This window comes from Cavia porcellus, unplaced genomic scaffold (assembly GCF_034190915.1).
Source record: "Cavia porcellus strain 051 isolate PalLab524CR breed Dunkin Hartley unplaced genomic scaffold, mCavPor4.1 scaffold_11, whole genome shotgun sequence".
In the NCBI taxonomy this organism is placed as follows: domain Eukaryota; kingdom Metazoa; phylum Chordata; class Mammalia; order Rodentia; family Caviidae; genus Cavia; species Cavia porcellus.
In genome coordinates, this window is record NW_026947494.1 from 66,202,600 (window position 1) to 66,218,292 (window position 15,693).

At 45.3% G+C, this 15,693-nt stretch overlaps 1 protein-coding gene across 10 annotated transcripts in view; it reads right to left on the minus strand.

Annotated features, from left to right (window-relative positions):
* Positions 1 to 15,693, minus strand: part of Lhfpl2 (LHFPL tetraspan subfamily member 2) — a 144,331-nt gene that overhangs the window by 15,441 nt on the left and 113,197 nt on the right. For all 10 annotated transcript variants that reach the window (XM_063258395.1, XM_063258397.1, XM_063258401.1 and 7 more), the window contains one exon: positions 2,660 to 3,288. In XM_063258395.1, the coding sequence (XP_063114465.1) occupies positions 2,660 to 3,089 (430 nt within the window). In that variant the 5' untranslated portion in view covers positions 3,090 to 3,288. The remainder of the gene's footprint in view (positions 1 to 2,659; positions 3,289 to 15,693) is intronic.

The following is a 15,693-nucleotide window of genomic DNA, read 5'->3' on the forward strand; positions in this document are numbered from 1 at the left end:
GGTGCTGCTGCAGCCCCAGAGAGAAAGCGGGTCAGCTATGTGCCACTGGCCCAGTCACTTCCTCAGCTGCCCATCTAGGAGGAGGGCTGCTGTTCACATTGCTTCAACTGCCTGCTGTAAAACTGCAGGGGAAAAGAACCCTGTGGCAGATGTGTCCCCAGAGCATGTGACCGATGCAGGTCCCTCTTTCTCATGGTTTCCTCTCTTCTTGTGCTGGTGGCTGGGCCAGGTGAGGAGAAGGAACTGCTTTCCTGGGTTTCAGTACTCAGCATTGGGGGCCGATCACCCCTATAAAACAGGGTGACTAGACAGGAACCTTTGGCTCCTGCCACTTTAAAATTGTGAGTAATTTCAGAATTTTTGAGAGGCTGCCTAAGTAACAGGGGAGGGAAAAAGTCAACAGTTTCTTCACAAAACTCAGACTTCCGGAAGAGAAAGAGGACTGGCAGAGTAGTCCCGGGGGATGTGCGCTTACTTCTTTCCCCTTAACTGTTTTTCCCAGGGGCATTATGCAGAGAAGAAACCCAGGAAAACTCACCAGAATGTGTGAGTAGCTAAGACACATGCATCAAGTGTCTGCACAGAAATGAATGGGCTTGTCACTTATGTGAACAGGAAACAGCACAAAAAGATGTCAGACCCACATTCTTGGAGACGCGATTCACTGGTCCAAACCTTATTAAAAACTGTGTGAACAGTCTTTAGAACTAAAAGAACTAAAGGATGCCTTGTGTCTCTCATCAACTGCAAGACAAATTTGGTGTTGGGGCCTAACCTATCCTATGCCCTGTTGTAAACAGCCATAAGGCAGCTAGAGGGTAGATCCTCACCACAGGCCTTCCAGGCGAGTAAGCCAGACATAACCGAGGAACCCAGAAAGGAGTTGCAGAGGAGGTGCAAGTTCAACCCAGCCAGGGAAAATAAACCCCTCCTGGCTAGTCAACCTGGGGTCTGCAAGGGGACAAATAAACCGTGTGCTGCCTTCACTTAGCAACATTTATTTTTTTGCTTTTCAAAAGCCTCTTGTAACACATCACAAAAGTTTTAAGACAGATGCTATCTTAAAAGTGTCTATCTTAAGTGAGAGACACTATGTCTGAGGAAAAAAAGTAGGAATATTTCTTTAAAAAGAAAAAGATGAACCAGTACTAAAATCCTTATTTAACATTTCGGGAAAGTGAAATGCCAAACTTAAGGGCATATACCTCAGATTTTAGAAGCGAATCAATAAGCTTCACAGAATCAGAAATCTAAGACAAAAAAACTAAGTTAAGGTCTTAGTTTTCAATCTCCCAACTGTTCAGAAGATGGAATGCCTGAAGTCCAGAGAGGGGTTACATTTATCTCAAGTGGAACTGCTAGTTGGTGACAAAACTGAAAAGGGAATCCTGGTCTCCCAGATTCCCTGAATGCTTATGACTGACTGCCTTGATCATTCAGGGCATGGCTAATTCAAGCAGATAAAGAGGGCCCACGACTTGCTTTGGAATGGAGAGTTTAAGAGGGGTTCTGGTGTCCGGAAGGGGTACATGGCCCATAAAAGCAAATAGAGCAGGTCCTCGGTCATCTATCTTGGCACCTTGTCCTCAGGCCACCCCAATCCTTTCAAATGCATAACAGCCACACAGGGGCCCCTAAGAGTTGAGGAGCAGAAAACTTTATCTTATCAGCTGTTGGGAGCAGGGGTGGGGGGATGGGGATTTGCTATTTGATCTGTTTATGTAGAAGGCAACCCTGCTGAGCACAAGCGTTTAATGATGCAAGGCAGAGGAGAGCTCATTCATCTGGGCTCTGTTTCTTCCAAGCCCAGATGAATCCATATCTTCACTGGTGGGAGCCTGAGGCTCTCTCTGTGCTCCCGTTCCCTGAGGAGGAGCCACCTGTGTTCTTCATTTAGGGCTATAGGTGGATTACTGTCCCTCTCGTTAGGTTTGAGATTACTAAACACCTTGATTTAGGGAAAAGTGAATACTTTTTTCTCCTTGAAGAAATGAAACCTATTCTACTTTTAGGAGGTCCTCCAACTCAGTGGAGAGCAGACTGCTATCCTCTGCTATCCATCTCTCAACCTTTGGGAGAATTCCAGGAAGAATAGTGGGGACTTGGTCTCTTCCTACAGGTCACAGCCTGCTCTCTGGAATCACCACAAACAGGTCGCACTTTCTCTCTACTCCTGTCTAACAAGTTCAGGAGTAAGAAGTTCCCAGAAAGTGTAAGAGTAGCTTGCATTTTCTATGCGTGCACAGAACACTGTCAGCCTCCAGAAGACACAATTTAAACAGAGCATCATTAACAGAGCAGCCAATACAAATTCCTTCAGTCTCTCTTCAGGGGTCAGGGGCCAAACTGAACTCAAGGGGGCAGGGGTGGGGCTTGATGCCCTGCTGGGCTGAGCCCCACTCACATTCCTTCTCAGCACCCTGCAGGCTAAGGTTCTGTAGGGGATGTGCCCACTTGGAAGTGTGCTTTAATTTAGGGGGAAGCAAAAGGCAAGGGCAGGAGACAGAAAAAGGCAAGAAAGAGTGGAGAAAAGCGAGATCTTCGCACTGAGCAGGAGTGCGCTACACAGAAAAGGGACCCATGTGGCCGACCACAGACACTTGCTGCCTGGAGTAGAAGGCTGGGAGAAAAGCCCTGCATCCTCCCTGCTCCCACTTACCCGCGATTCCCTGAAGGAGCCCGCAAACATTGAAGATGCTCTTCTTCATGATGCTCTGCACGCACATGGTGAAGACTGACACCAGGGCCACCACGCAGAGGATGAAGATCCCCATGGCCAGGAAGATCGCGGTGGCCTGCCAGAAGCCGCTGGCGATCTCGCCAAAGCTCTCAGCATAGGGCCCACAGAGCGTCTCACGAGGGACGTGCTGCAAGCCGGGATTGCGGATGCAGCGTGCATAGATGCCCAGCGTAGGGTGCGGGGGCTCAGGGGCGCCTCCGGCAGTTGGCTCAGCCCCGCTGCCACCACGGCTCTTGGCCTTCCCTATCAGCCAGTCTGCGCTCATGAAGGCGATTAGCTCCGCAAAGGCTACCACAATACTCAAGAGGGTCCAGAGCATTGAACGGCAGGTGACAATGACATGACACATATTGAAGTTTAAGGCAGGAATCCAGGGGTTAATTGAAACAGCCGGCCGGTGGAGCGAGAGGCGGCGCTGGCGGCCTAGGAAGAAAGTTGTGGCACGGTCATTCACTCCAGTGGCCGGTGGCAGCAGCGCGGTCCCAGGCGGGCAGCATCAATGCTGTGACATGGGTTGTGGTCTGGTCGTCCGGCTGCAGCAGCCTCACCTAGGGCAAAGGAGAAAGCAGGTCCTTGAGCGCTCGCGGCCCCGCCCACAGGCAGGCCCCGCCCACAGCCCGCCATGCCACCCCCACCCTGCGCGACGCCCCCTGGTCTCTAGGCCATTTGTCCAGTGCTCCAGGTCCTGGCCAGCACCCGTAGCAGTCGGTGGGCGCCGGCTGGGGTAACTTTCCCTTTCTCCCAGACTACACTCGGAACCCAAGTGTGGCCGACCCGAGCAGCGTGAGCCCACAACAAAGGGCGGTGCCTCTACCACAGGACCTGATTAGAAAAGGCGGTGGGGCAGGGTCGGGTGGACCTCGGTGACGCCCGCCACAGTCTGCAGGCTTTGGCTGATGTTCTGGAAAACTGACTCCAAAACCTTTTGCTCAACATGGAGAGTAACAATACCTAGCTTTTACTGCTGAAAATGGATTGCTAGCAGATTGGTGAGATAGGTAACAGGAGACGCTCCCATGAAAAGAAAACGTTGCTTCCTACACTTGTTTTCATCCATTTCTCACGTTACTTTAGACAAAATAACTTATACTAATTAAAACTCAAAAAAGGGCAAACACTTCGAAGAGTCCCCAGCCAGGCGTGGTGGTGCTCCTGAGGCTGAGGGAGGGTGGTGAGTTCAAAGTCGGCCTGAGCTACACAGTGAGACCCTGTCTCCAAAATGTGAGCTTCTGATTTGGAAAAATTATTCAAAGCAGGTCTTAACGACCATTAACTATACAAGTATCACTACAGCTGAGTGACACAGACTGGCCACGGTGAATGTATCCCTTGAATTGTCCCAGTTCATCACTTGTGCCTTTGACCTAGCTTCAGTTCCTCCAGGTCTGCAGCTCAACATGCCCATTGTTTCTGCTTTCACAGAGGGGGCATTCTATTCCTAGACAAATGCCTTCATTAGGAGGAGACTGCCCCTTCAGCAGACTGAGCCCTGGGGGTGGGACTAGCAGTGCAGCTCTGTAGCCCCTTCTGACCCCTCCCAAGGTCAGACAGAAGTGAGTAGCTCCCAGGTGGCCGCTGGACATGCGGCTCTGCCTGCAGCAATTTGCTCTTCCTAACCAAGGTCAGGTCAGCTGCCAGAGGACTAGGAAGAGTCCTTGGCATGCTGTGGCAGGGTGAGAGCAGAAGCACAGAACCCAATCTTCAGGTCCTGTTTGTCTACACACAGCAGTGCTCTGCCTCTGGCTAGTGTCCACGGAGCAGTGACTCTGCTGTTTCATAAAAGGTGATGTGTTTAAAACTCCTCGTAACCTGTCATTACACAAGTTGCTATGGGAGCATAATTCTGGAAACATGGCACTTAGTTGTCACACAATATGTTAAAAGCTGAGAACCGGGTGAGGTGCCCCACTTGGGTGAGGTGGGTGTTCCACTGAGAACGCTGGGGCCATCATTCCACCACCTGGCCAGTTGCATGTGTAACTTCTCAGAGCTCCCTTAGCTGCCGTGAACACGGGGCCAGTATGCCCTTATCACAAAAGAGAGGTGTAAGGAATAAACTGGCATAGTAATGACTCAAAAAGACCCCTTCCTTCAACAGCTTTCCCTGATATTAGTGACAGTGGTCAGGTGAGAACGGGAACAGTGCAGGTCAGAGACTTGGCCACTGCACACAGAGATGGCTAATGTTAGTCCCTGTGTCTAAGCTTCCCTAGTGGGCTTCGCTGGCAAGCCATGGTCTTTCTGTTTCCTCAGTAATTCACTTGTCAAGCCCAACTGATTAAACAAAATAGATTAGCACTAACCAGAACACATATCCTATTGGCCCTTCCTCCGTCTACGCCTTTCCCAAATATTACCAAAAAGAAAAGCCTTTTTTAAAAATGTTACCAATACCAAAGAGCTTCAGAGCAGATAATTTGTATTGAAAAATCATCATTCTTTTTTTTCATTTTTATCGGTACCAGGGAAATAAGAATATGGAAGCTCCCCACAGGCCTGAAAGGCTTATTTGCCCACAGGTTCATGAACGCATCAACCAATAGGTGAAAACTCAGACTTTCAGGAGAAGCTGGGGCTTTTACAAAGCCTCCCCATGATTAGCAAGTGAATTTGCTATTACGTCTCCAGGTCCACCTCTACCCCTCTTCTGTTTAACAGCAATTTGACACTGAAGATGCATGCATATTCATCCCTTGCTCAACTGCAGGACTCTGTCATAACCTCTCAGTGACTTCTATTTTATGTGTTTGTTTCAGTATCCACTGGCCTGGCCAGCAAGCTCTACTCAGAGTCAGGGGTGGAATCAGGCTGCAATTTCTGAAGAGAAAACCTGTGAATGTTCAAAAGCAGGGAAAATGGGGCACCTGGGCTCAGTGAGTCCATGACAAAGTCAGGGTAGCATTATTTAAGAGCCCACATGCATAAGCTCAGAAAGTAGAGTTCCTTCTCCATCCAAAAAACTCCCCTTTCCAAATTGTCATGCCCACTCCAGAATGGGTGGGATGAGGCCTCTCTCCACTCCTATTTTAAACTGAGAGATAAAGTGCTTTGGTCTCTCTAGCACACCAGCTAACTGCTGCAGTCAGTTAGTCATGACACACAAGTGTGAATGACTAACACTGAAGCTTCTCAGGGCTAGGGCACCTTTCCATAGCAAAGTACTCGGGGTAGTAGGATAAGGAAAAGTCTGGAAATGCATCAGGGGCTTCAAGAGCAGTCTGTGCTCTATGACATATCAGGCAGGCACCTGCTAAGACAGCATCCCCATCAAAGAGAAAACAGATCTTGATTCTCAATCCCTGGTAACTATAAGACACTAGGCCCAATGTTCCTCAGTAGGGTACCCCTGCTAGTCACTTTAATTCTGTGGCTCACCATAAGCCAGGCCATCACTGCCATTTCACATAATGGCCACTAAATATACATCCCTCTGAGATATCTTACCTTGCCATTATACCCCTGATGACTGTGGGTAAACCGTCTGGCCCTCTGATGTTCTGCAAGTAATGCTACGACTGCCACAGAGGTCCACAAAATAAAGCCTTTTAGCAAGTAATTTTTTAAAAAAGACAAGTGAGAGTCATGCTAAAAACTACTATAATACCATAGTGAGAACAGAGAGGAAGCTGCCATCTGTAAGAGGCTGATCTACAGCAGTCTGTACACTGGCTAAGTTCTTCACAAAGCCTCAAAAGCATATGCAGTAAGGTGCTAAGCAGAGCTGAGTCAAGGTCTGTTGCTCTGGTCAAAGGGTTCCCTCTTTGGCAGCTCCTGCTGTTGGAGGGAGGAACATATAGAAGTCAGAACTAGCTAGGACTGCTGACAAGATTACCGAGAAAGACTCAGAGGCAGGGGACACCTCTGCCCAGAAGGATGAGGGAAACCGAAGGGGCCAGGGCAGTGCTTTCTGGTTTTCAACCCCACTGTGAAAATTTCAAACACAGATATTAGTTGCTGAAAATAGACAGTGAGCATCCATATATCCAGCACCAAGGCTCAACATCCATCAACATCTCCCCAAACCTGACTTGCCCACAGCATGCATTTTTTTGAACAATTTGAAAATGAGTCACACATGCCTTAATACTTCTTCTCTAAATGCTTTAGCATACATGTTCTAAAATTAAGGATATTTTCCTACATACAATAAAATTAATACAATAATGCCTTTATTTCTTTTTTGGTGGTATTGGGGATTGAACTCTCAACCTCGTGCTTGCCAGGCAGGTGCTTATGCCACTGCGCTAAATTCCCAGCCCAATCCCTTTATTTCTAACATACTCAGATGTTTCCACCCCACCCATTTTTATAGTAATTGTTTTCTTAAAACCGTGACTCAATCAAGACTCAGACATTCCATCTGGCTAGTTTCAGTACAATAGCAATCTTCCCCTTCTAAACTATTCCTGCCCTCCCCCGTCCTTTTCTGTTTGGTATCAGGGATCAAAGGACCTCAATCTTGTGAGACAGGTACTTATGCCACTGAGCTAAACCCCTGCCCTCCCTTTCCCATTTTGTTAGATGGGAAGATACTAGATTACTTATTTTACAGAATATCCAGCAACTGGACCTGTCTATTTCCTCATGAGGTCATATGTTTCTCTCTGGTCTGCTTCACAGAAATGAGTTAACACAAAAGGCAGGCTCAGATTTGGCTTAAACATTTCCAGTGAAAGCTGCCACAGGTGATGCTGCATCCTTGGAGTGGTATTACCAGGACTACACCTGAGATTCTGAATAATTTGATATATGCACGTGTGTGTATGTGTGTGTGCATGCATGTATGCATACATATAGAAATAATCCCATGGCCAAGATTCTCCCCAGACCAGAATTGTCATCTGTGGGAGTGGGTAGAAGGCTGGTTGGGTCAGCTTCTATACTGACAACCCCTGTGGATTCTGACACAGAGATGAGAAGCTCTGTTCTAAGGTGCCATCCTAGAAGCTAGAGTGGAATTTTCTCAGATATGTGTGCTGCATTTCTTTGAATGGAGCCATGTTTTATATATAACATAGGAGAATCTGCTAACCTGAGAGGCAGCTACAACCTCAAAAACTGTAGTTTCTCCCCTCAAAATTTGCTTAGAACTAGGTTATAGAGAAAAAAGCTGATGTAACCAGAAAGGTCACAATTTAATAACAGCCTCATGTACACGCCCAGCCATGGTAGGTGAGAGACTGAAGACTCATACTTCTGGGCAGTCCTTCAGAAGCTTCTTAGTGAAGGATTTCTCAAAACTAGAGTCATAGTGCATAGTGTAAGCAATGTTTACTGGAAAGACTAAGGGTGGAGATGCCCCCATTGCTCATGAAGATGCATGAACAGGATCAACCGATGTCATAAAACACACTGACCACAGAAGCAGATATCTGATGTGTGGAAGAGAAAGGGACAGGTGCAATAGTGTGTACATTATTCTCTGAGTTACAGCCTCAGCAAACTTAACACTTCCATTTTTCTTATAGTCTTGCCTTAGCATCTGTAACAAGCCCCTCTCTTCTGCCCATCTCTGCATCTGCTGGGAAGATGCTGATGCTGTGGTTCTCAACTAGGTTGATTTTGTCCCCATTCTGCATTGCACAGGGGTAGATGCCTGGCAGTGTCAGGAGGCATTTGCACGAGGCTATGTGTACCACTTATAACTCATGATCAAGGACACTGCTAACTATAGTGATGCTCAGAATTATCCACTCAGGTGACTAAAGTCTCCTGAGAAACCCTGCTTCTGGAGTTGTTCTAAACACTTCCTTTCTGTTGGACATCCTAGTGAGGCTGCAGTGTCCCTAAGTTTGTGCCACCACAGAAGGACAACAAGAAGAAAGATGCCAGAAAGTTGGGCAGGTCAGTTGGGCAGAGGGGCCATTTCCCACTCTGGCTCTGGAATAACCACTACCAGAGAAAGGACCACTTGTCTAACCCTGTTTTCTAAATGGCTCATGTGTTCAGATTTCTGAATCCCACTTATACATTTTCTATTTATCCCTCTTCTACCAATATCCTCATCTAGAACTAGAACTGGTTTTTTTGTTTGTTTGTTTGTTTGTTTGTTTTCTCTTTTGGTACTGGCACTCAAATTCAGGACCTCGCGCCTGCCAGGCAGGTGCTATGCCACTGAGCTATATCCCTGGCCCCTAGAACTCTTTCATTATGTGTCTGTCCCTCTGTGACCATCACACAGGACTGAACAAACTATCTTCCAAGCGGACACCAGAGCCAGTTTAGCCAGGGCACCATGCTTGAGGAGCCTATGCACACTGTGAGTCAACAGCTTTTGTGGTTTGTTCAAATGAAATGAAAACCTGAATCTCACAAGTTACTTTTTGATGTTGCTGCTTTACATAATTTTTAACAAAGGCAGCTTTCAAGTTTATAATGAATCCTGTGATATCAGCCAAAATACAAGGCTTCAAAGTGAGGGAGTGAGTTTTTTTGGGATCAATAAGAAAGCAGAGTATTTATAATGGCAAAAAGTCAGAAGGGTGGAAATCAAAGAAATTACAAATAAAAATCAAGACACATAACCTCCCTCTTCATGAATTCCCTGGTACAGCAGAGGGAAAGTTCCAAGTGTCCCCGGTTCCAGTGACTTAGCTGTGAAGATCCATGACCCTTATAAGCCATGAATAGCTGGGCACCTCTCAGTATTCAGGGACACCAACACTTATTCTCATAGCAACTACCGGCTTCCTCTTTCCTCTCTCCAGAGACAGAAAAAAACCACTGCTTGTTCCCAAATTACACTGCCACCAGCCAGGTTCCCTGCCAGAAGCTTTCCAAATCCCATAGCAGGTAAATGGAGAGAATTAGGTCATCTGTTACATCTGAGTCTCTCACACAACCCCACAGAGCTCCAGAAAGTGGAAGGAAGGAAGTGGCTGGGAGAGCTCCCATCCTTGGCTGGATGACTGTATTTTTCTGCCCCCCAGACATCAAGCCCAACCCTAGGACTTGTTTCAGCCCTTCTAGTTTGGTAGAGAAGTACATGCCACTTCTCAGCAGCAGCACATGAACGCCCCTTCCTCTCTCCTATGACTTCTGAACGATCCCAGACGGAGCCCTCCAGCAGCTGTCCTTGACAGCAGAAGGCAGAGACACAGCCATGCCTCCACAGAAATGCAAAGCAGTCTCTGCTATTTTTCAGTACTGTGTGCTAGGATCATAGCACAAGTTACCTCCTCCAAGGACTGGAGGCTGACCCCTGGCTGGGCCAGGAGTGCCTGTGTTCTCCTGTCTCTCTCTCTACTGGAGACTCAACCCAGGGCCCCCCATATGCTAGGTAAATGCTCTACCACTCAGTTACATCCACAGCCTTTTAAAATTTTATTTTGAGACAAAGTTTTGTTAAGTTTCGCAGGCTGACCAAGAACTTGCAATCTTTCAGCCTCAGTCTCCTAAGTATCTGGAATTACAAGTGTGGACCATCATACCTGGGTACTGCCTCTCTGTACTATCACATTAAATTCTATGCCCCTACCCTCTCTTGCACACATGGTAAGGAATTTTTTAATTTAAACACTAATGAAGATGATCTAGTGTGACTCACTAAAGCTTGGCCAACTATCTCAGAATGTACACTATACAATTCAATTGTATAGAGTACTACAATAAAAGTTTACTTTTAAATCAGGCATTGTGGTATAATCCCAGTACTGGGAGGCTGAGGTAAAAAGAGTACAAGTTCAAACTCAGCCTGGGCAACTTAACAAGACGATGTTTCAAGAAAAGGAGATGGTTAGTAAGAAGATGCTGGGCTCAGTTTTCAATACTCCAAAAAATAAATGAAATACATGTTTGGTTTTGCTCTTAATGTGTTTAAGGTTAATAAATGATGTATTAGGAAAGAAAGGAATTGTGTTTTGAATAACTAAGGGCATCAGAAGTGCCTCACAGCGCCCAGCCTGAGGAACTCTTTCACACATCAGGCACACCTGGGGCTCTTCCCTGAGTCACACTCACCAGGAGCAGCTAAGGCTGGCCTCTATTTTCCCCATCTCCCACTGTGGTTCTCCTTAGCACTGCCTTGGGCCCCAGTCACCTCCTGCAACTGCAGTTGGGCTGCCACTAGGGAGTCTACGTCTAGTGAGCATAAGAGCATAAGAACACAGTACATTTCCCGGTCACTTCCATCATGCACTCAGAATGCTTCTGGAAAAACAGCTGTTTAGGGATCGAGGAGAAAATGGGGCAGGGAGTCGGGCGGAGGGACCAGTCCTCTGTGAGAATCTCACACCCATTCACAAGGCTCCCCAGCTCTGTAAATATATTTTTAATTTGAACTGAGTTCTTACAAAACATTGCTGTGGCATTTTATGAACTCAAAATTGCATTAGACAATGTTAATCTGGAAACATATGCAGGTAGTTTAAAAATGGCAAAGAAGATTTTCTGCCCTTGCCACCCACCCGGCCCTGATCCCTGCTCCAGAAGTGCTGGTGACAAAACACCTGTAGCTCATGTGTACGCTGGTCTCAGTGGCCAGGTCCCAGCACAGGGAAGGAAGTGACAGATACAAAGGGAAGCACAACAGAAGCTTCTTCTAGAGTGGCCAAGGGAGGGACCTTGCATCTAAATACCAGCTCCACAACTTTGAGGATACAGAGGCAAGAGCAGCTCAAAAAAAGGAAAACAAAAGAAAAGAAGAGAGAAAGCACCTCATAGTACCAGTTGCGAGCTTCACCCAGGATCCCATTCTAAGCACATCGAAAGCCACCTGCCTTAGGTGAGTTTACATATAACACTATCAGCAGAGGGATCTTTCAGCCTCAGTGAGTTTCTAATTACTCACCTAAGACTGGTATCAGAGAACTGGTCTTAGTGATGTAAGACACATCAACACCAACACCCTGAGTCAGAATTTACCTAAAAGCCAAGACAATAGTAGTATTTACTCAAGAAAATCTAAACTTTTGATAATCTCACTGAGGTCACTTCTGTTTCTAAGCAGTAGTGGAATGTAAAGGTTTCTGGAATGATTTAAACCAAAGGGCCGAAGTCTACCATCAACTACATTCCCACTTCTAGAAGCACCATGGAAAGGTCACAGTTTTGAATGATCTCATGTATGTAGATGCTGGCTTTTCACAGCCAGAGACACAACCCGCAGCCTGTGTCTGCTCTGTCTTGTGTGTCCCTGCTTCTGGAGAATCATCAAGCTCTAAGAGATGTGTGGAAATGGCCTAAGTTTGTGCGTACTGAGTACATGTGCAATAAAGAACAAAATATGCAAGGTAGATAATCACAGACAGGCCCTGTGTAATTTCATTACATATTGAAAAATGTCACATCCTTGGGTGATTAGGAATACACATAAACACACTTTTAAGTTCTTATTTTTAAACATCTGAAAAAACCAGCAAAATTGATTCATAAGATGCATCCACACCTGTTTATTAAAATTGCACAACTCAATGATCTCACAGCTAGAGCTCAGGCTACCCAGCACCTTTGACTTTCCCTAGTGAGAATGCCAAATCCAAAGCAATAAACAACTTTAAATTTTCATTTATTAGTTGGAGGAACTCCCTAGATATTTAGGATTCAAATAACATTTAACTGAAGCTTTAGAGAGATAAGCACTGTTCAAGGGAAGGCATGTACCACAGACAGCTGCAGCAGCTTCAGGGACTTATAAACACAAAGCATCTTTGGCCACAGGACTTGGAAGGTCTAACGGTTCTTTGGCTCACATGGCCGACATCAAAGTTGTCATGATCATGATCATCATTATCATCCTTCTCTTCCTCCTCATCCACCCACACTACTCTTCTGTTATGAAATCATGTATTTTACCATAATGGTTCATCCTCATCATCCATCATGAGTAATCTGATGATTCACTTTTGACCTTCTACAAAACTTGCAAATCTGGTTTTTCATATGCCATTCTACTGAACTGGATTACTTCTACCAGAAAAACCAAAAGAATCCTTTTTAAAAAACAAATTCTAGGTTGGCATGGGTATATTATACCCTCATGATGCTCAGGTAAACGTATGTAAACCTGTTAGATGAAGCATCACATAGGTGTAAATCCTGGTTTGGTACTTTTACACAAGTGCACACATCTTGCCTTTTGTTGTACCAAATGAATGAACACACACAATGATTACTTCTTGTATTCCTCAGGCACAGCTACAGAGATGTGCAGCCAGCTACTATTTTGCTAAAGTAATATTTTACAGTAAAAAAGTAAGGGATGTGTTTGTGGAACCAGTAATATGCTCTTTTAGGTTAAATTAAAGTTAAGCAGTACAGTTCTCTCTGATCTAGAGGCACACATTTCTGATATTTTTATTAATGATTGTAATAAAAATGTCTTCTTTTGTTATAATCAACCAAATTATTCAAATGATGTTTAAAACTTCAACCCCTCAACCCAACATTTTGTTGATGAGGCTGCTGACGACATTAATTTAAACTGATTTTCAATTTTATTCAGCTTTACCAGTGAGATCATGGATATGTTAAATTTTGTATACATACTACTGGATGCATTCTGTTGAAGGCAATATTTTATAAGGTTCAGTGAAATTGATCTGATTACAATGGTAATCACAGATAGTAAAGGGCAGGGGTAAAAGATTCTTGTGAGACAAATTATTTGGAAGTCAGTCATAGACATCCTAAATCAAGAAGTGGACTGAAAACATAGGCTGTGAGAAGAAAGCTATGTCAACAACAGGGACACTCACAAATATTCCAGTTTTATTCCTCTCACCTTCCCAACTTTTGCTTTGATCTATCCTTTAACAGTGGTGGCTACTCATAAAAAGCCTGTGTTAGGCCATGTTAGGCCTTTGTGATATGGACAGGGATTAAAAACTCAGACAGCCTATGCATAGAGGCTAGCTATGCATGGAGGACAATACTTGATAAATGAATGGTGAGCACTCACTGGTTTGCTGTGCACACCTTGAGAATGAAGGGCCGTGACTCCAACATAGGACAGAGGCCATGGATTTCTGAAGCAAAGAATGAAACAGTATCAATTTTGCAAATGTAGATTTAGTTTTTTTTCCTAGATCCCCTATTTGAATTTTCCTCTTATCTCATTAAATCTCACCCTTCTTAAGAAATATGCTCATTAAGTTTCTATTAAAACTAAAGCACTTAAAAAGCAGCCTCTCATAGTACAGCTTCTCATACCATATTCATTTGTCCTGTTGGATCTTGGTGTCATCTGAGCATCTGCAGCCCACTCTGACTGAACCACGGCAAGACAGGTGCTGCTAGAACCCAACTTCTCAGTAAGGCTGCAAATGTGCAAGGGATGCAGAATAATGTGGCAGGGAAAGAGGTGGGGGATATACAGGCTCCTCTGCCTGTGAGAAACTGTCATGGAAGTTGCAACTATGGCTGTAGGTATAATTACAAGACTGAGGCCAATGAGGGCCCCTACTAGGTCCCTGAGAACTTGGGGAGCTAATGCAGGGGCAGTGGTGAGAGATGAGAATTCTGAGCAAACCATGGTCATGCTTTATTGAAACACAAAATCTGGCAAGTTAATGGGTGGTTAAGACGTCAAAAAGACTGAGCCATACTAACTGCTTAGGTTCTGAGCACAACACTGATTAATGTGTGTGTATAGAAAAGGAAGATGAAAGGGTGCGTGGTATTTATTTATTTTTGAGATGAGGTCTCACTATGAAGCTCAGGCTGGCCTTGAATTCATTATGTAAGCCAGGCTAGCCTCAAATTTGCAGCAATACTGCTCCCTCAGCTTCCCAGCTGCGCTCACAGGAGTGCACAACCACATACCACATATAGCAGTTGAATGATACTTAATCCAAGCATATCTGTCCCTTCTAAAATGCCTGCAAATGTTATTCCAGAAAAGGGAAGAAGAAAACATGTTGCAAGTGTATCCATGTGTTCACAAGTGTATACCCATGTGTGCACATCCAGGTATACACAGATACCATGGGGATCTAGGGATCACATCTGATCCCAGGGGCTCTTGAGCCACTAAGCCAGCAAGACTGCCAAGAGGCTGTGCAGGCCAGTATGGAGAGGCAAGCCTTGGGGCATCCAGGAGGGCCAGAATATGCCTGCCATGGTTCAGATAAGGAAGGCTAAGAGTTTGAGTTACTGCAGTGGAGTGGTGGGCTTTAAGAACTGTTTAGGAGGGACAATAAGGTTCACAGACTAACTGCCCACTAAAGTTCTAATGTTGACAGGGTAAGGAGTCAAGAATGATGCCAAGTGTCCAAATAAAAGACCAAAAAGTGCCAGGGAGCACTTTACTTAAGTAGCTGGCACAATGAACAGGCAGTTAGGACAAGGCTGAGATAAGGAAGAGTGGGAAGCCCACCATGGTGTGGGTGCTGCAGGGCTGATCGGGGCTGCAGGGAAGGAAACACATAGGACAAAGCACAGATGTCTACATTTTCTCTTCCAGAGTTCAGACAAACAAGAAGACTTAAAGTTCTCCAACTGGGAAAGCAGAAGAGCCAAGCACATGACTAGAACACAAAAACAGAAGGTTGTAATTAAGACTACAAGAAACCCTTTACACAAAATCTGCATCCAGCCTCATTCTCAGGAAAGTGCAGTTGTGGCTCAGTCACCCTGGTTCTGCCCCTGGCCTTGCAGCCTCCCTTGGGCTGCTCACAGGGGTTTCAGGCACACATCCTCTGGGGCCCTATGAGTTGAGCCTACTCATGGGACCCAAGCACGGCCAAGACACCACATTTCACAATTCTAGGATTTCCTGCTGACATCTAACAAAGAATTTATGTATATGCAGCTTCTCAATGGGAAACAGAGGGAAAATGTCTAGCATAATTATCCAAATGACATGCTGTTCCAATATCACAACAGAGAGTTATTGGGATTCCTCTGAATCTCAAAAGTTAGAAATTTTATGAGATAGTCTCTCCTTGTACACAGTAACATTGTCTTTTCTCCCTACTAATTTTAAAATAATTTTTACAACTCTGCAAATAAGGAAC